This window comes from Xiphophorus couchianus, chromosome 2, assembly GCF_001444195.1.
Source record: "Xiphophorus couchianus chromosome 2, X_couchianus-1.0, whole genome shotgun sequence".
NCBI classification, from domain to species: Eukaryota; Metazoa; Chordata; class Actinopteri; order Cyprinodontiformes; family Poeciliidae; genus Xiphophorus; species Xiphophorus couchianus.
The window spans coordinates 31691348-31712752 of NC_040229.1; the positions used below are offsets into that span (position 1 = coordinate 31691348).

Sequence of the window (21405 nt, forward strand, 5' to 3'; positions counted from 1 at the left end):
CTCGTCAGTCTGTTCACTGTTGAAATCAAACTGTTGCTCTGATGTTATGTTTGGGCAGCAGAGTTTCTTTCCCTGCATGTCTCTGACACAATTTAAATGTGTAAAATCAGTTTTTGATTTTAGGCTCGCACCCTTTGATCCTGATGGAAGAAAAACATGCACAGAAGAGTATTGAAATTTAGGATATTCTGGAAACCCCTTTTTTTGGGTTCAGTGATCGGCAGCTAGGCTGAATTTGCTTGAGCCTAAAGTAAAATACAATCAGCTTTCCAGCTGGATAGTAAACAACTTTTAGTTGACTGTCTTTAATGGGGTTTTTTTAAACTTGAAGGTCTTTTTTTTTTTAGCTCTTCTTAAACTTTAAAATAAACTTGGGGATACTGAAACCATGCATCCCTTTAAATAAAAACATAAATAAATGATTCAAAGATTAGAATTTTTCCCCCTTCTTTCAATTGTATTTGAGCATATGACCGTAACTTCAGATAAAAAAAAAGAACAAATACTTGCTAGTGAGAATATGCTGAAAGAGACCGCTGCATCTTACCGTTTAGATTTTTTCCTTTAAATCTGACACCAGCTATCTTTACGGTCTTACTAATAAAAGTTCCCCAAAACAACTTTAATCCTAACAAGGCTCTCACAGAGATATAATCTTACTGGTAGTTTTTTATGGAGATAAAAACTTCCAAACTGGTGAGGCTGGATCATGTTTGTGCTCCAAGCTGAAATAAAATGTGTTGTGTTGGTTCTTAAAGAAAAGACAAAGAAATTTTAAAAAAGCCATCGATATAAAATCATTAGCATCAATCATTCAGTTTATGGCTAAAACAGAAATTCTGCACTGATACCATTACTTTCATAAACTTTGTTTGCTTCTCCTTTTTTACGTTTTGTCCGTAAGCAGCCAGACTCCATTCTAGGTAGTCAAGATTGATAGTTTTTTACAAGGTCAGTTAAAGTTGTGGAAGTGTTTTAACATTTTTTCCACACCTCATAGTCCGGGAGACTCAGTTGAATTTGGAATCAAAGTTGCAATATTTGTTCCATTTTCATCTGCGGTTTACTTTCACATTGCACTGTGTCCAATGATCCAAACTCCACTTAAAGCAGAGTAAATATAGCGTTTAGGATGTGTTTTGACTTTGGGATATCTCCACAATCATAAATCTTGATCAGTCTTTTCTTGCTGTGCCAGTAAAACATCTCAAGCCTGCATTTGTATCTGAACTGCTCTGACGTGGGTCGTAGTCTGAACTTGTTTTATAGAACCCCTGCCGTAAACCCTGATCGGCACCCAGCAGACAATAAGCTGTGTATGCTGGACAAACTGTTATGGCTCTGTGGCAGATATTCTAGCAGACAATCTGGAGTCATCTTTAGGATTACAGCCAGAGGATTAGTCTAACCCAGCTAATTACCTAGAATTTTATCTTCATGCTCAAATGTCATTAGGTAGAATCTTGTGCAGACCATTTAAAAATGGATGACCTTCAACAAATACTTCAGGCTGCACAACTATTAACATTTACACTGAATGTTTTGAGGAGGTCGTAGAGTGTATATATCTTTACCTAGAAGATATCGCTCTAAATTACTTCTATAAACGGTGGGTTTAATTCAGATACTCGACAAGTTGCCTTTTTATTATGTTTCATAAAAACAGCTGATGAAACTATACTGGACCTTTACTGAAGCCACTGTGAACTGATGCATGATTTGGTGTTTGAGTGCATTTGCGGTGGTCTGAAACAAGATTAAATGAAACTAAATCCAACTGAGATCCGGTGATGGACTAAACCATTTTGTGGCTTTTTTCCTTTTCACCATTAAATAAAAAAATGTAAAAGATAGTTCGGTTGTATCTTATGTTTTATTGTGATATCAACTGTATTTTCATTAAGTTACCTCAGAAAGCTATCTGAGATTTTTAGTTCTTCAACCAACATTGGAGTGATAAATAAATGATCAGTAACTCTTTCATTGACCAATGTTCAAGTATCTTGGTTCAACACTTACGTAACCTCAACAAAATTAAGATGATATTCAGTACGCATCAAATGATGTTTCTATAGCTATCGATTAGTATGCTAAAAATGCAATGTAAACCCTTATTTATTCAACAGAATGATTAGATGTTTGACATTTTCAAAGTGAAACAGTTACAAATCACGAGGTGGTTTCTCTTCCTTGTTAAAAGCTGGACAACTACTCTTAAAGTCCTTAAGAGTCTGTTGTGGTTATTTTAGATGTGTCCCTGTTCTGACACAGGCTGAATTACATCCCCTGTTTTTTTATCCGGCTCTACAGCATAATGATCTAGCACTTGATGCAGGTGTGTTAGACCAGGCATCCGATTTTAGTGGTTGTAGGATTCCTCTTATCTTTGGGAAAAGATTAAAAGCTATTTCTCTCTGAAGTGCTAATTGATACAGTCCTGCTTATAGAGCTATCTCCGGTCCACTTGGCATCCACATATGTATTCGAACCATACCAGAGTTCACATAAACCTAAGTTTGTAGTCAGACCAGAGTTTACTTTGTTGGTCCGCCTTAGAGTTGCTTATCAATGTAGTCTGAAACATATCATTCGTCCTTCCTCCATTTTTTCCAAGACCTTTCCCATCCTAGATTCAAATACAGATGGAGTCAAACCTAAATCACAAAGTTCTTTCATTAGCCTTCAAAGAGACGTATAAACTTTGGATTAAAATGTGATAGTTTAGACAAAAAAAATTCTCCTTTCAGCCTAGAGTTGTGGAAAGAAGCGATGTGGTATCTTTGATGTTTGAGTATTTCTTCAGCAAAGTTGGTTTTGCAAATAGCCTTCAACAATAATGTAATCCATTTGGAGTATTGGAGAATGTTGTTTTGTTGTATTCACACAGTTCATGCTGCTATCACTCCCCCAATCAAATGTTTACGTTACAGACGACAACTGTCTTCCATTCCTCAGGTTGTCAACACAATCTGTGGTGACAGAAAGTAAATAAAATGTGACTCATTCATGTGATGCTGTATGAAATCTTTTGAGACAACCATTTGTGATTTATCACTAGATTCTAAACCAATGCTTGAGAAAGAGAGAAACTTTGTGACATTATAAATTGTAAATCTTACAAATAAATTAGAAATTTTGCATTTTGAAGGCACAATTGTGTGTGATTTCTTCCTCTGCAGATATATTTTATAAAACAGTCAAGGACTGCAGGGCAGCTAATTTGACACTAGTACTCTGGTTTGAGCACTAGAGGTTATCATGCAATTGGATTGGGAGTGAAATGATCTGGTATTGGACCAGCATATATTTTTTATTATTTTTAATGTTACTCCTTTATTGCTTCAATTACTCACTCATGTTGATTTATCTCGTAATTCTTTGTTGAAACTTTTTTTTATCCTGGATTGATCCTAAATAAAAGCAGAATGCAGCAATCTCCTCTGCGTCTTTGAAGGCAGAAGAAGAATTGTTCAGTGTGAAGGAGAAAAAAATTATCTTTCGATTACGTTTTGATGGATTATGGGACTAATTGATTTTGATAGTGTGTGGGATTGGCTTATAAACTTCCATAAGTTAAATTATCTTACTCATGCCACAGTGAATATCAGCTGCGCCCATAATTAACAGGTGACAAATGCTGCAGGATTTCGTGTGGCTATTTTTAAAAGATTAAACTATTTTCATTACACATGACAAAGATTATTACGCAACATGCAGTGACCGCATCCTGCACCTTAGCTTTAACACACTACAGACCCTCAGTGCTGTGGAGTTGGACCCTAATGGACCTTAGACAGATAAATCTGCATTCATAGTAGCACTTCATTTTACCACAGCACAAATGTGGCCTTCCTACTTTGACACTGGAAACAGTCTGGCAACCCTCTTCAGTGTATGCCTCTAAACTGGCTTTAAATTAGTAATTAGCTAATTTAGATCCAGCTACATCTTAAATGTCCACAGTATTTAAATGAAAACGTGACGGTGAGGTAGAGAGAAGTAGCTCAGATATGCTAGCTTGACTTTGACAAACTTCATATGTAGATGTGATACGGAATTTGGTGCGTTTCAGTTCAGTTTTAAATAAAATTTCAATCCACACACCAACTCCCTGACAGTCGGTGTGTCACCTCAGTAGAGTAGGTGTTTAAATTATCTAATCATTCACCACTGTATTTAGGCAGTTACTTATTAATAATCGCAAAATAAACAAAGCTTGAAAACATTACAATGCAAAGAATGTTCTGTTCTTTGTGGGGGATATGTTTGCCTGTTTTTTTGTGTCGAATCCTGACATATTAGTGGAGCTGTTGTGAGTCAATCTCTATTGCAACAAGTCTACGTGTAGCATCGCTGACACAGAGTGAGGAAAAAAAACAAGTGGTTCTGAGCTGTTCAATGTTTTTTCTGCATTATTTTTCCTTTGCTGAAAATTAATGCATAATAGGTATTATGAATTTAATTTTATAGGTATTAAATTCATAATACCTATATCTTCAATTGTCATTTTGATAGCAGAACTGTTCTACTATGGTGGCGTGACTTTGGATGGCAAGTAAAAGAATTGTCTTTCAGCCCTCCACCATTGTGCGCATGCGTGAAATTTCCAGATGTTAACAATGACATACAAACTGTCTATAATGCACACACTTTCAGACAAGATTTTTATTTAGGAGTCTAACAGAGCAGGTTGAGGAGCTTCTTTGCACTAAAGGGTTTCACCATCCTAATCACCAAGATTCACTGGTGTACAGCATTTAAATGTTTCCCTGCTTGAGTGCACCTGCTTTAAATTGGTGGATTATTAACGGGCTTCTGTAGAACTTGACGATAAGCTGTTGAATCAGGTGTCTTGGCATACTTACACGGCTGAAACATGCTGGGCGGTCTGCCCTGCAGGCCATGAGGAGTATGATTGTAAAACACTTTTACAAGGGAGTGTATGCAGATGTACTTTCTGGATCAATGCGCTGTTGATATTTTTCAAACATAAAGTTGAAACGCAGCCCTCAGTATGTTGGATGGCTGTGAATATACTCAAGAGAATCCTGGATCCTACAGTTGACTTTGTGCAGCTTTATCATTCGTGGGCTAGTTAACAGTATAAAAGATTTACAGAGGTTTTAACAAGTTATGGCTTAAGATTATATGAAATTTGCCATCATATTGCTTATACAGTTCAAAGCCATTTTTTATTAAGATGCAAAAAAAGTGCTCAAAGGAGACCTTCAGACAATACGCAGAGATCTAGAAGGTTGAAGGCCACTCTTTTATCTGTCACCTGCTGCCAGGTGACATAACTTGAAGCAGGAAATATTTTAATACAAACTGCTAAAAGTCACACTTGGTTTTAATAGATTATGTCAGACACATTTTTTAGGATGCTATAAAAAAAAGTTCTTAAAGTGGAAAAAATTCAGTGGATCATAAAATATGCATGTGATATTTAATGTTATTGCAAATGTTTTTGCCCAGGTCCCTCTTGAAAATGAGATCTAGATCTCAATGGGGTTTACCTGGTTAGATAAAGGAAATTTAAAAAAAAATTTTTTAAAAATAAAAAAAATTGATAGGCAGACTCCTACTGCAACCCTGATTACAACCATGCAGGTACAAAAAAACAGATGGATAGAAAAAAGAAATAAAAAATAATTATAAAACACAATAAAAACACAGACCCATTAGCGACATGCATTAAGTGAAATACTCAGAAACCACATTAGGATGGTCAATTTATTGAAATAAACAAAAACCTTCTGTAAACCATAATGCAGTCGCAATTAAATCATGAACCACATCAGTGATCTGTGTTTGCATAATGCTGAACTCCATTAGCAAGCAAATAATGGTTAAAATTTTATTACACTGACATTTACCGTTTGAATATCTTTGGTAAAGATGCATCACCCACGTAGCACATTATAATTTATTCATTCTCCTAAAAGTTTGACTAATGTGAAACAAAGGAAGGGATTTTTTATTCTAAGTCACATAATGTTAATTCATGTAATCATTTCCTGACTCTGTGCATGTAGTTATGAGGTCGGCCTACCTGGTGAAGACAGGCAACTGGGACTGGATGACCTGGACCCTGACGATGACGAGCAGCAGGGTGCTGATGACGAGGACGATGAGCTTCAGCAGAGTCTGCAGGACCGCGTACGGGAAACCGTCTTTACCCTGCAGGACTTGTCGCACAGTGTCCAGCATCATGGGAAGAGTAAACTATGAATGGCAAAGAGAAGAAATAATAGGAGTCAAGTCAACTTCAAAGTCATTTTAAAGAGCAATTAAACACCAAATCAACTTTTTTTGTAGATAAACTATAAATTGAACCATACGGGTGTGTTATCTTTTGTTACAGTGCAAATTGGGACATTTTCATGTAAACTTCCTAAGATAATGCTACAAGGCTTGGAAAGCGGCTCAGGACAGCAGTCACTGCTCGCTCAGACCAGTTACTGCACAACGACTGGTGCTTTCACACGCCATAGCCAAAGTCTCCAATAACACATGAAAAGGTCGCTAGATTTGCTGCTTGTCGCTCATTTTAACAAATAGTCAATAGAGGGCTCTAAAAAAAAGAAAAAATCATTAAATATAGTGACAAAGTTGCTAAGTTGGTCGTCCTGACCAACTGGCACTGCCCACTTTGTAATTTTTCTAAATTTGTTTGGGTTATGTTTTTACACTGGGTTTCATTTCACTTTAAGGGCAGTGTTCTGTGTTTTACAGGCACATCCTGCCATTTCATCACACAATCTTATACCTATGTTACCTTCAGTAGTTATAAAAACACTTTATATGTACAGTACAGACCAAAAGTTTGGACACACTTTTTATTCAATGAGTTTCCTTTATTTTCATGACTATTGACATTGTAGATTCACACTGAAGGCATCAAAACTATGAATAACACATGTGGAAATATGCACTAAACAAAAAAGTGTAAAACAGCTGAAAATAGCCCTTATATTCTAGTTTCTTCAAAGTAGCAACCTTTTGCTGTGATTACTGCTTTGCACACACTCTGCATTTTCTTGATGAGCTTCAAGAGGTCGTCACCTGAAATGGTTTTCACTTCATAGGTCAACCTGCCCTGTCAGGTTAATAAGTGGGATTTCTTGCCTTATAAATAGTCATGAAAATAAAGAAAACCCATTGAATTAGAAAGGTGTGTCCAAACTTTTGGTCTGTACTGTATATTAAGTATGACTTAAAAGAAATTTGTCTTTGTAATTTAACGCCTTGAATTGGGCCTCTGTCTCTTTAAAAACTCCTGCTCTTTCTGAAACTCCGCCTTCAGGAAGTCATCACAACATGGCTCCTCTATTAACTCTTTGACAACGTTTCTAACCGCCGTTACTCTAAGAAGCAGCTCAGCTCAGTTCCACCAGGCGTTTGCTATTTGCTGCTGGCTAGTCTGAAGAAGCTGAGTGGGAGAGTTGTGGCTCTGTCAGGCAGAAGTTCGGAAATTTGGAAACTGCAGCTCAGAGGAGGAATTTCGTATTAAAGGCGGTGATAGGGCCACCAAGGCATTTTGCACAGCTAAATGGTTGCCATTGGAGCATAAGAGGATTTCCAAAAAAGGAAAGAAAGAACCAAGGCAACCCTCCAGGTATGTTTTTAATGAGGGAATAACATTATGACAAAATGTAGAGCTCAAAAAAGTGGATTTGACATAAGAGTTCCCCTTTACATACCGCACAACAGCATTTGTTATTTATTATTTATTACAATATCCGCATATATGAATGTTCTAAAGGTCCAGAGAGAGGTAAAACGTGGTTTAACCTTATACTAGAAGAGGAACACTGAGAACAGTTATACTGGTCTGAGACAGAAAATTTGTTTTTTTCTTTTCCACAAATTCCTCATGTTTATCTAAGAAAGCCTCTTTGTGCTCCAAGAGTTGATCGCAAACATTCTGTATGCGATCAACTGTAATGAACAAGACCAAGGTGTCTGTAGAGCCCTACCCCTTGTGCAACAAACACTTCATAGACACAGCAGATGCCGACCACGGTGATCCCCTGCTCCTTGCACAGCGTTGCTGCAGCCACCAGAACTACAGTCAGAGCAATGGGGGGCCACACTGGGAAAAAAAAAAAAAAAGAGGAAGAAAGAACAAACATTTGAGACAACGAGATCACTTGACTGTATATAAAATTTGGTGTCTGAGTTTCTTTTGTTTAAATAAATCAAGAAGTGAGTAGCTTTCGTATCAGGTTTCTGTAAAGTGCCCTTTAAGATAATTGCTCTGCGTTTGTACCCGATAGCCAGTTCCAGTCCGAAATTTACACACAGTGGTGAGGAAAAACCTGTATTGCTTCAAGTCAAACATATTTAGAGCAATTAGACAAAACGGAGTGTTTAAATTGAAGTGAACAAACCTCCACAGGTTTTCCTGAGTGAAACAGTGATTTCCCCATAAACCAAATAACTAATTGTTCCAGGAAATATTTTGCCATAATTTGAGTCTTTTATTGCTGGAATCTTTGCCGTGTTTGACCATAAAACTTTTTTTTTTTCCAGAAAGAATCCGACTTGTTCATATGGAAAACCTGCTAATTGGAGGAAAACTTGAAGGTGATCATTTTGGCAGAGGAAGTCTTCCAATGCTATCTCAGGCCTATTCCACACATCGCCGAACATCTGGCAAAACTATTACATCTTTAAGTGTATTACACAAAAACTCTGCTCTATACCCAAAAAACAGTTATTTATAAAAACTTCAACAAAAACGGAGATTTGAAAAAACAAAATATTCTTACAAACATTGTATTTATAAGGCTATCCAACGGCACAGTTAAAATAAAACAAAAATAAAAATATTGATAAATATTGATATTGTGGGAAAAATGAGCAAATTTCAAAAACAAAGTATGTCCTACATGGCCAGCCTAGATAATTCTGGTTCTTGAGTACATTTCATCCATAACCCCTGATGTAGCCTCCAGACCTGAACAATGGAAAAAAAAATATTCAAGTGTCTTTAACCTACTAGTCCCTCGGGATCTCTTCTTTAACACGACATGTTGTCAAATACGTGTTTACTTGAAATGTAGGCGAACATAAGCAATAAAAAGGGGGCATTTCATTGAATGCCCCCTTTCATTGAATAGAAAAAGACTAACATTTCATTGGAAAGTTTATGACCCAAGGAAAATCAGAGCTATGTTCAAACTCGAAACGCTCTGTAAAATGTGTTCCCTCCATGCTGAAAAAGCCAGCAACTTCCCCTAAAGGCACCTGTTAATGCGAGCGATTTGGGGTTTGCTGTCATGTAGACAGATTCTATAGAATACAGAGACCCTGCGGTAGGAACCACAAACATTGTGATGACTGGTCAAATTATCCACCCATTCTACCCATGAAGTGTCAGCTGGATTCTTGGTAGTAGCAAACATGTGGTCTCAATAATATACATAATGTCTTTGTATGTTGTTTCACTTCAACGTTTCCAATCATCAAACAAATTTTAACACAAGACAAGAATAAACTGAGCAAATACAAAAAGTATTTTCGAATCCTCATGTAAAACAGTGCCTTTCACATATTTACAACCAGCAATTAATTATTATTGGGTGAATTCTTTGGAAAACTGAATTAAACACCAAAAACTACGTTTCTTCGTGATTGCTGAGTGACCTGTAGAATCACAAAAACACAAAACAGAACCTGTCTTACATCATGAAGTAGGCTAAAAGATCTCAAAATGGTACCAGTCTATAACAATACAAGAACAAGAACAGATGATGAACAAATTCACTGGCATCAATTAGTTTGGTTGCCAAAACCATTAATGCAAAGAATAGTGAGAACCGTTCAACACAAATGGAAAAAATACAGATCTTTCTCATGTCAACAAATAAATCAGCAGATAAGACGAGAACCCAGAACAACATCCAAAACACATCAGGAAGTCCACCTCTGACTGGCTCCAAAAGAGGAGAAAAGGATTTCTATTGGCCAAGTGAAATTTTACATTTTCACAAAAGAAGATATGGATAACTTCTTATTAAAATGACCACTAAGGTAATTAAAAAAAAAAAGAAAACTTCAACGAAGATGGGGATTTGAGAAGATTCTGTGTTTACGTGGGTACATAAACACAGAGTGTTTTTTGTCTTTAGTCTAGTTATCTTTGTTAGATAGAAAAATGTGTTAGATCATCAAAAAGGATAATCTAATAAGGATAAAGGAAATTGGTTTTTGAAAGAAAAAAACAAAGAAAGTTCACAGAAAATTCTTTAAAAAAAAAAATTTAAACTCAGGAAACGTTAAAGAATTTTCTGTCCATGTGACTTACCAATGGAGTGGTCTGTACTAGTTGATTTTGTGTATGCCAGGAAAGCAGCCAAGAGGAAAATTGAAGAAAGGAGCTCCGCTCTACCAACAACACCAGTCACCTGAATAGAACGGAAAAGGCGTTTTATGAACAAAAATATTAATATCCATAGTTCAGCAACATTATAGGAGCCACAGGCATGGGGTGTTTGAGACCACTGAGATGTAGGATGTTAAGACAACATTTTTAGAAAAATATGAATATCTGGGAATTGAGGTAAAAACCCACAAGTTCTGCTTCTAACCCTATATAAACCCCCAAAAGATATGGCCAATTTTTTTCATTGAATTCAGTGATCTTCTACCTGCGATATGCGTTGATTATGACTATTTAATTATTGTTGGAAAATTCGACATCCATATTATCAGCCGCAAACACAAAGGGCCAAAAAAGCTTTCAAAGCTTCTGTTTGACTCAACACACAACCGAGGAGACAATCTGGAGCTCAGCATCAGAACCAAACATGGAGAATCAGCATTCAGTTTTCATGCTCCTCTAATCTGAACAAACTTCCTGAAAACTGCAAACCTGCTGAAACACTGAGTTCCTTTAAATCCTAGAGTTGAAAGCAAAATCAACACTTTGAAGTCCCGACTTGAATTTGATAGTACAATGACACTGTAGTTAGAAAAATTTTAAAATTCAAATAAAGGGGGTTGAGTAAATTTCTCTCTAGAAAAAACAAGTTTGATATTTGGGCAATATTCTAGAAAAACAAGAACGTTTCTAGGTTTGAAAAGTTGAAAATTAACTAGAAAAACACTAACATTTCAAGATTAATCTAAAAAAAAGTTTTATACAAAGAACTAGGAAATTTCTGAATTTGAAAAGTCAAAAAATTTGCTTAGAAAAAAAACCTCAAATACTTTAAAATTAATCCAAGAAATTTTCCAGAAAAAAAAAGCATGGAAATTTCTGAGTTAACATTTTTTGACTCAGGATAAACTTGATGTGAGCAGTGTTTTCTTTGTATTCAGTGTTTCTTGATTGAGTTTTGGGAAAGCAGCACAACACAAAAAAATGGAATTGTATTATTGTTGACACCTCAGACATTTCAGTACTAAAAAGTAAACTGTCAACACATGACCTAGTTACTTTCATTTTTACTTTCATAAAAAAAAAAAAAAAAAGCAAAGCTGTTCCACAACAAGAAACCACTCAATGGGGCGTGCTGTGGTGGCGCAAGGGGTTAGCGCGCCCCACGTTTGGAGGCCTTAGTCCTCGACGCGGACGTCGCGGGTTCGGGTCCCGACGACCTTTGCCGCATGTCTTCCCCCCTCTCCTCACCCTCCTTCCTGTCTGCCTACTGTGGAAAAAATACGAGCCACTAGCGCCGCAAAAACTCTTCGGAGAAATAAAAAATAAAAGAAACCACTCAAAACACTGCTGCCGTATCTGCTTTGGCACACGTTTGCATAAAAAATAAACCACTAATCGGATTAATCTCAACTAATCGATTAATGAAATAATTGACAACTAATGATTAATCATTAATTAGAGTATACAGACTCCAAAAAAGGCCATTTGGTGAAAAAACCAATTCAGAGCAGTAAATAAGCAAAGAACTGCACAAAAATATATACATATTTTGCATAGAAGTTAAAAACACTTGTCTGTGAAAATGTTTTAAGCCAAAACTCCTCAACTGACAATAGTTTTAGCTTCACGTGGTTCAAATTCACTAATGAAATGCCATGTTATTAACTCTTAGGCAATAAAATGTTAATTTTCCTATTTAAAAAGATTTTAATGATTTGTTTATATTAATATAGTACATTTCTAATATATAATGTATAAAAAAAAGGCTTTAGTGGTTAAATGAAAAATTTGCAGAATGTGTAATTTTTCTTCATCCGATTAATCGATTAATCATCAGAAAAATCAATTTCTAAAGTAATTGTTAGTTGCACCCTTATATCCCCACAAATTTTTATATTGGTGCCTCTCTTGTTTTAACATGACAAAATCTAAAACGGTTAATAAGGTGTGAGTAGAATTTGAACAATCGATTGCAAACTTTCTCAGGACGGTGGGTTTTATTCTCTCTGCAGTTCTGAAGTGTGTCGAGATGGAGGTGGTGGAAGACAGTGAGCAAATGCTACCCTTACGCTGTGCGCATAAAGAGAAGACTGCTTCGAACTAACGTCTTATGGTTGAAACCAGATGTTGCATAACACAGAAACATAAGTTTTATTTAGAGGCATCTATGGAGGCAGCAGCCACTGACTGAGAAACACTAAAGACATAAAAAAAAAAAGCTGGCTCTGAGCCAGAGGATTTATTTGATAAGACTCTGAGAGCAGAATTAAGATTTTTTTTCTGCACACCTTCTGCAAACCACACTAATTACCAAGCAAAGAAGCCTCACACAGAATTGCTGCATTTCCTGCTAAAAGTCTTTTCTCTGGGAAGCTGAATTCTGTTTAACTTAAGAGCGAAAAATGATTCACTACGACTCCCGGGTTTCATAACAAGCCATTTAGCAATAAATCCTGAAACTCATTGACAGAAGTGAGGTGACACATTCCACAGCGGGATACCTAATACACGGAATAACACTGCGTCTTCGGAAGCGTTGAAAACCGGAGTTATCTACAACAGCGGGAAGCCGGAGTACTGCTGATCTGAGCCGTCCAATCCAGCTGTGGAAACAAAAGCTCTCAGGTAAATCACCTCAGCAGATATAGTTCGTCTTTTAAAAGAGCCTCTCTGACAGCAACGTCTGTCACTTGAGTAAATGATGACTGCCCTCGTGTGGAAGAAACAACATTCTCCGTTCCATCCCGAAGCCTTATTTCATTCCAAACCAGCCCAGCCCTAAAACCTCTCATAAGGTTCCACACGTGATTCCAAAAAGAGCTTTGCAAATTAAGAGCCTATTATTTTGCGGTCCGCAGCCCTTAAGAACACACACGCACAGGCATTAAGGGGAGGGCTGCGGCCTCTGACTAAAAGGATTAGAGACAACATTCAAACGGAGCACATGCTCTGTTCACAGAACTGACCTATTTGTCAATTAGCAAAGGAAGGAAAGAAGAACAAAAAAAAAAAGCAGAGGCATCCAACTTCTAGGAAGCTCTCATATATCTAATCAGTTCATCAAAGCTAACCCAGCTGAACAGAAGACAAGTTGAACATGGTTAGCTCAATTACACAGAATTACCCAGACCCAATTTACCCCTCCTCTGAGTGAGCATCTGCAAACTGCTTTTCAATTGCATTCTTCGCCCTCAAGCCACTTTTGGAGATTTTAAGGAGAATACTAAAACAATTTGGATTTGAAGATTCTTGGGAGATTCAGAAAAAAAAAAACCTCCATTCAAAAAGTCATCAGCAGAGAACAGTGAGGAGGCAGGACAAGGCCTATTTGTGCGCACTTATCGTGAAGGGACCTTCAGTACTTGGAACGCTGCAGCAAAACAAATGATCTGTTCAGAAAGAGATTCCAGACGGCGATAACGCAAAGGGCATCCGTTGGAGCAACTTTGAGGCCTCATTTGTGAGGCAAATTGTTTCCATTCAAGATGTCTGAGAGGCGCTGCGCGGATTGGAACGGGCCGGGAAGAAGACTCGGGGGCGAGCGGCGGGATGTGCGACAGGGGGGCAGATGACATCCAGTTCAACAACAGCTGTGGTAGCTGGTGCCGTATTAGAAAGTATGCGTAAATAAAAACAAGAAACAAAAAGCAAAACGGTGCCCACCACAGTGAAGTGGTTCAATAACTGAACAGTAGAGAGCACATTTTTCAGTGTCTAGAGAATCAATCCCGATATTTATGGTCACAATTCGATTCCAAATTGAATTGTATTTTAGAAAATAATTTTTCTAATCAAACGGTCCAGAGATTTTTGTTCAAATTATGGGACTGACAAAAGGAAAAGACAGCGTAAACAAATTACATTTATTTTAAACTAGGGCTGAAACAATTCATTCAACAATTGAAATATCGTTCTCAAATTTAGTAATTGACTAATAGTTAACTGGAGCATAGAAGATCAAAAATAGGCTATTTGCTAAAAGAACAAGATATTCAGAGCATAATTACTCTGGATATTATGAACATTCGCTGGTGTCTATCTCCAGCGAACGTTTCAGGCAAGAGGCGGGGTTCACCCTGGACAGGTCGCCAGTACATCGCAGGGCAACACAGAGACAGGCAGGATAAACAACCATCCACACACACAATCAGACCTTGGGAGAATGTTTAGAGAAACCAATTAACCTTTTAAAGTTTTTCTTAAATAAGTTGTTTCAAAAGTAAACAGGATATTTGTTTTCACTACACTGTGTTCTAAATTATTATGCAAATTGGATTTAAGTGTCATAAAGATTACATTTTTTGTTGTGCTATTAAATGTATAGATGGTATTGTGTGTCAGGGCTCTTTGAATCACTATCATTAATTTCAGAGAGCTGGTTGATTAATTTGTTTAATGAGCTCAATTAAAGGAAATCTACTTAAGAAGGATGTTCCACATTATTAAGCAGGCCACAGGTTTCAAGCAATATGGCAAAGAGAAAAGAATCTCTGCTGATGAAAATCATCAGATGGTGTAGTGCCGTATGACAAGGTATGAAAACATTAGATATTTAACAAAAACTGAAGCGTTATCATACTGTGAAGAGATTTGTGGCTGATTCAGAACAAAGATGGGTTTGTACAGATAAAGGCTTAATGAGGAAGGTTCCTGTTAGACAAATTCATCGGATTAAGAGAGCAGCTGTTAAAATGCCCTTACAAAGCAGCAAACAGTTATTTGAAGCTGCTGGAGCCTCTGGAACCTCAAGGTGGAGGATCCTCCAGAAGCTTGTGGTGCATCAACCTACTATTAGCCTCCCCTAACCAGAGCTCACAAGCAGAAACGGTCTCAGTGGGCCCAGTCGTACATGAAGATTAATTTTCAAACAGACTTGTTCACGGATGACTGCTGTGCAACCCTGGATGGTCCAGATGGACACAGTAGAGGATTGGTTGTGGACGGCCAGTTACATACTGAAACTGTAATATGCCATTGTTATTATATTAGCTGAAAATGGTCTCAAAATGACTATATTAAAATTTATGCCAATAATTTCTTGGACAATTTATTGTCCAGAATTTTTTTTATTTTGACAGTCCTACTTCCAGTAAGTTATATTTGGTCACAAGATTAGTCCATATGTCCAACTGACTATTTTCAGGCATTTCAAAAACGATACCCAGACCTCTGAGTAAGTTGACTTCAGAATCCCCCAAGCTGTTTTCTTCAATATCCAACAGTGCATGCATTTTTTTAAATTCCCCACTAAACACAATCCAAACTTACAGCCTCCGTGTGGATGGGGTGCACGGCAAAGAGCAGCGCAGCAAGCAAGCTAAAAGTCTTGTCCAGGAACAGTCGGCAAACCCGCAGGAAAAGCATGCAGACGACTCCATGCAGAACGATGTTGAGCAGGTGATAGGAAGCTGCACTGAGTTCACTGAAGAGGTAGTTGAGTCGGAACGTGAGCACCGTCAGTGGTCTGTAAGACTTGTGGCTCCTCTCCTGTAGACATTTTACAATTCAAAACTGAAACTTAAGCAAAATATGATGCTGCGAAGGGATGCAGCGTTCGATAAATTAACCAATATTCAGTATGCTGGAGGTAGACCTTTAACAGATACTTGCCTCGGCCATTGGCGTTCCCCAAAAGTCATTGAGGAACAGGTTGCGCAGAGGCGTGGAGGGCCGGAGGTCCTTGTTGTCGAGGATAGCCGAGACGTCGTCAAACACAAAGCCACATGCCAGACTGTTCCAGTAACATCCCATCACCAGCCCAGTCAGAAGCAACATCTCCTTCCATGACACAACAGCCATAGCTGACCCAAGCCGTCATGGGTCACTGTGCAAGAGAGCAAACAAACCAACCAACCAACCAACCAACAAAGAAGGTTTGAAATTATTAAATGTAAGAACAGCAGGGAGTTTTTATTTGGTGCAACACTGGCTGACTACAAATTCCAAGACAACAAAATCTACTCATAAGTTTTAAAAGTAAGACCTTCAAAGAAAATGTTTTATTTTTTGGGTTATTAATGAAGAATCCTACCAAACTAAACCTTTTACAAACATAAACACAAATGTATTGGAGGTAATTAATAACACATATTTAATACCCAAGTAATACCAAATCATAAGAAAACTCTATGTGTATTGATTCTAGGATTGCGGCAGCACGTTGCTATGCTCATATTTTTATTTTATGCTTTTTTAACCATTGTTCTCTCTGACAATTATTTGGATGTTGTGGAGCTAGGAGGATTTTTGCATTTACTTTTTTTTAAAAACTTTAGAACAATTACTATGACGCGTAACTGTGGCAACCCCCCCCCCCCCCCCCCCAAAAAAAAACATTGTTTTTACAACCATGAAGATGATTAGCAACTTAAAAGCTTACATGATACCTTATCTATGATTCCAAATCCCAAAGTTGCCTACATATCACATCGGAGACAATATTTACTGTGAAATCTTGTCTCTGTTTCCTGGATATTGAGATATTAGCATGTCAGAAGTACAATTCTTTACCTTAGTAATGTTGCTATGTGCTATGATCTTATTAGAGGATTACACTGTTGAAAACAAGGACAGATTTACTACATCTCAGTGTCGAGAACTTGTAGGGAAATTAAGTCTTTCGTGTAAACAGTAATCAAACCACACCTGTGCTGTCAAGCCCAACAAAATAGCAGACACTTTAGGTCACTCATTAGCAGCACACGTTGCTTAATTAAACGAGAAATGACGCTGTCATTATTTTTTGAAAGACTTCACACCACAAAGTGTCGAGTATCGTGAAAATGTCAGGTTCGCTAATGTCCCGTTGCGTTAGCAACTTTAGCGGGCAATGCTAATTAGGTTTCTACTACTCTTAAAAAGACTGGAAATGGTGGAAGTGTAATAGTTTAGTTCTGCCTTACCGAGGAAATGCAAGAGCAGAGACACGAGCTTCAGTCAAACTTATAAAAATTCAGGACGGCACAGAAGACTCGGGAGTTTTACAGTTTTATACCAACTAGCTTAAACGCACCGCAGCTATCCCTTCCGGTGCAGAGGTGAGCGCGCAAGTTAAACATTAGCCGAGCTAAAGGGAAAAAAGAGTCAGTGGCTGGTTGGACGTTTTAAAGCTTCCGCGCGACCAGAACCGCATTAAAATGCCTTGATTTGCTTTAATGTTAGACGCTCGCGCTGTCCACCAGGTTGCGCTTACTTTTCTTTTCTTTCCACCAAAAGCTCACGGTTCGTGTTTGTTTTATTTTCAAGTAGCTGTTGTGTGAGCCGTAACCTAGCAGCAGCAGCAGCCAGAGCTTGACAACATGGACCTTTCAGGATACATGTTTGCTGCTACTCTACCCCACCTGTGTACCTCAGGTTTGCTTCCGTCAAGTCTGACGTGCCCCACTGAATTCAACTAAGTGCTTTGAATACGTCTTTAAATCAAGGCTGTGGATTATAAATGCTGTACGGTTCATTCTTAATGAGTAGAGTTGTTTTTGTTTCCCTATATAATGCCACTGAAAACCGTAATAATGTATTATTGACGATATAATCAAGTGGAGGCGCTCTGTCGCAGTAAGCTTACTAACTACATTAATTAACCGAATCTGTAAAAACATTCCTTGTTCAAAATGCCGCCGTCTGGTCTCATATGGGATAAAGTGTTGAAAATTGATCCAAAGACTCTTGATGAATGTGAAAAAGACGAACTGGATGAAGTCTTCCACATTTTTGTTGCGGTAATTATTTATGGTTTATATTTTACATAATATTGACGTGCTCAGTGTTCTCTACCTTCTTGATTTTAAAACGCATGCTTGAGGAATCAAAGCACTGAAAAATATGTCCTCGCAATTTTCTTCTTTTTTTCCACGTTTGTCACACTTGAATGTTTCAGGTCACCAAGCAGCAGAAATTAAAAATAAGCTCTTAAATTATAGTTCTGATTAATAAGGGTGAAAGCAATCCGATCTAACCTGGCTCCTTCTAAGAAATGTATTCCCTCCTAGTCCTAATTGCTTATGCTGTTCAATTCAGAAGCACCTTATGTTTTCTGAAATGAAATGAAATTTTGTCTCAACTTAGATCATCTAAGTATCTTCAGAGTGTTGTGGATGTGATTCTGTGGGTAGGAAGGATCTCTGGTAACAGTCAGTCTCGCAACAAATCCTGAGATGCCTCTGTCTAAAGTCTTGATGTATGACAGTCGCATGACTGTCATGACATTTTAACATCTCAATTTCCAGACAGCAGTAACATTATGTCCAGGATGACACCATTAGTTGTTGGCAAGCACTGCTATTCCACCTTATTTGCTTTTGTCGCTCCTCATCATTGGTGGTCATAGCTCAGGTATAAGAGATTTTAAGATGCTAATCAGCTGCTACCGGTTGTAGAATAATAATAAAAAAAGCAGACTTTGTTGTCACAGTTACTCATCATAGCTGTCGGAAAGTTTTTAAAACATGAGGGCAATGATGCAACCTAAACAATTATGAACAACCGTTTACAAACCAAAACGTTTCCCAAAAAACACTATGTCACCCTTGGCAACAACTGCCATCAATTGTTTGTGAAACTCAGCAATGAGTCATTTGTATCGCTATGGAGGTATTTTGGCTCTCTCTTCTTCGTCGAATTGTTTTATTTTATTTACATTGAAGAGTTTTTAAGCATTAACTATCTTGTTTAAGGTCATTCCAAAGCACCTCAATTTGATTTTAGTCCAGACTTTGTGTAGGCTACTCCAGAAGTTCCAATTCCTTTGTGCATTTAGGCATGGACTTGTTGCCAAGCTTTGGATCACTGTCCTGCTTCCTAACCTAAATGTGGTTGGGCTGAAGATCACAGACTGATGCATATTTTTCAAGACTGTCTGATAGAGAACAGAATTCATGCCTCCGTCAGTAATGGCAAGCCCTCCAGGTCCTGAAGTAGCAAATAAGTTCCTGACCACCACTCTGCCACCACCATGCCTGAATGAACTCAATATAATGCTCTTTTTCTGATGTGTTGTTCTAGTTTTAGAGCAGATATAATGGAATGCATTACTCCCACAAAGTTCTGCCTTTGTTTCTTCATTACGCAGAATGATGATTTCCCAGACATCTTTGGGTTCATCTAAGTGGTTTTTTTTCTGGTAAATATGAGAGGCCTTTGTCTTCGCTTTGGTCTAGATTGGTTTTTCAGCTTGGAAAAACTGATAGATTTCAATGACTTATTTCTCATTTGTTCCTGTTTTTCCATAGATTGAGGCACGATGTGTTGTTTTTCTGAGATGTCTTAGCCTCCTTCGTGTTGTCAGATAGGTTCTATAGATGTGATATACTGATTTGACACATTTAACAGTAACCACCTGTAAGTGTGGCTGGTGAAGTTAAACTCTTCTATTCCAGGTAAGTTGACAATTAATTCCTTACTTTAAGGAATGGTGTTTTTTCACATAAGGCCAGAATGGTTTGATCTTAAAATTTCTTTAGTGGTCTGAAACATTTAAGTTTAACAAAAAACAGGAAAGTGTGAGGGACAAAACATTTTCATCTGTACAACTTGAATTGAATTGAATTGAATTGAATTGAATTCATGCACAGACCAGGCATAACATTATGACATCTGATGAGTGAAGTAACGGCAGTTATGACTTCATCATGAACCCTGTTTATGGGATAAACTGGGCAGCACGTGAACTTTTTTTTTCCCCACACTTTGTGTTACAAAGTGGATAAATGGGCAAGTGTAACAATTTGAGCGTTTGATGAAAGCCAAAGGACGATGACTTAGCCAGAGTTAAGGACTGTTTTGGTCCGTGGTGGTTGAATCAAATCATCATCACGTTATTAATGTATCCAGTAGAGTAAATGTATCGAACCGTTTTCACACAATATTCAAACTCTCTGGATGTTGGATAAATTCTTCACTTCCTCTGACGCCAACACATGATGTAGATTCTAGCAAAGTTGACAGGGGATTAGGGTAAATCCTAACCTATGTAATCAATGCAGTAGAGTGTTCAACAGTAAAATCTGTAAGACATGCCTTCCTAACGCCATACAGGCCCTGTTGATGTCTATCAAAATGGGTTAAAAGAAGGAATGGTAGTGGACTGACAGAGTCATGGCTAACCCCGGGTCATGATTTACTTAGAGAGCAAGGACTGGCCTGTGTGGTCCAGTCTGGTAGACAGTGATTCAAAAGACAACACTCTGATATATAACAATTGAATAGAAAACATTCTGATATACAATGATTCGATAGACAATACTCTGATATACAATGGTTCGATATAAAACGGTCTAACAGACAACGTGCCAATAGACGACAATCTATCTATATGCCCTCGCTGTTACCTGACCACCTCCTGAAAATCCAAAAATGGCCCAGGAGGTTTGGCCGTAGGGAAATATTTTAAAAAAACATTTATGTCTTAGCGTTATTCCCTCATCAAAAGCTTACATAGAATGTTGCTTTGGCATGTTTGATAAATCCCTGACTTTTCTGTGATAGTACACAACACTCTGCCTATTTACCCTAAGCTCCTCTTTGGAGCTTCATTCCCCACCCGAGCTCCTACCCAACAGCTCCTATATATACTATATATATACAGTACAGACCAAAAGTTTGGACACACCTTCTAATTCAATGGGTTTTCTTTATTTTCATGACTATTTATAAGGCAAGAAATCCCACTTATCAACCTTACAGGACACACCTATGAAGTGAAAACCATTTCAGGTGACGACCTCTTGAAGCTCATCAATAAAATGCAGAGTGTGTGCAAAGCAGTAATCACAGCAAAAGGTTGCTACTTTGAAGAAACTAGAATATAAGGGGTATTTTCAGTTGTTTTACACTTTTTTGTTTAGTGCATATTTCCACATGTGTTATTCATAGTTTTGATGCCTTCAGTGTGAATCTACAATGTCAATATTCATGAAAATAAAGGAAACTCATTGAATTAAAAGGTGTGTCCAAACCTTTGGTCTGTACTGTATATATATATATAAATATATTTTTGGTTTAACCTCTCACCGTTTTCA

At 37.6% G+C, this 21405-nt stretch overlaps 2 protein-coding genes across 7 annotated transcripts in view; one reads left to right on the forward strand and one right to left on the reverse strand.

Annotated features, from left to right (window-relative positions):
* The window catches only part of tmtc3 (transmembrane O-mannosyltransferase targeting cadherins 3), a 33069-nt gene extending 15644 nt beyond the window's left edge, over positions 1–17425 (reverse strand). The window contains exons 1-6 of the mRNA XM_028002129.1: positions 17293–17425; positions 16001–16214; positions 15659–15877; positions 10313–10412; positions 7980–8095; positions 6053–6225 (exon numbers count right to left, since the gene is read on the reverse strand). Coding sequence (XP_027857930.1) covers positions 6053–6225; positions 7980–8095; positions 10313–10412; positions 15659–15877; positions 16001–16189 — 797 coding nt within the window. The 5' untranslated portion in view covers positions 16190–16214; positions 17293–17425. The remainder of the gene's footprint in view (positions 1–6052; positions 6226–7979; positions 8096–10312; positions 10413–15658; positions 15878–16000; positions 16215–17292) is intronic.
* A 38-nt stretch (positions 17426–17463) lies between these two features.
* Positions 17464–21405, forward strand: part of cep290 (centrosomal protein 290) — a 67431-nt gene continuing 63489 nt past the window's right edge. Inside the window, exon 1 of one of the 6 annotated variants that reach the window (XM_028002108.1) lies at positions 17464–18108. In XM_028002108.1, the coding sequence (XP_027857909.1) occupies positions 18001–18108 (108 nt within the window). In that variant the 5' untranslated portion in view covers positions 17464–18000. The remainder of the gene's footprint in view (positions 18109–21405) is intronic. The other 5 variants (XR_003593549.1, XM_028002116.1, XM_028002099.1 and 2 more) reach the window with 5 other exon arrangements.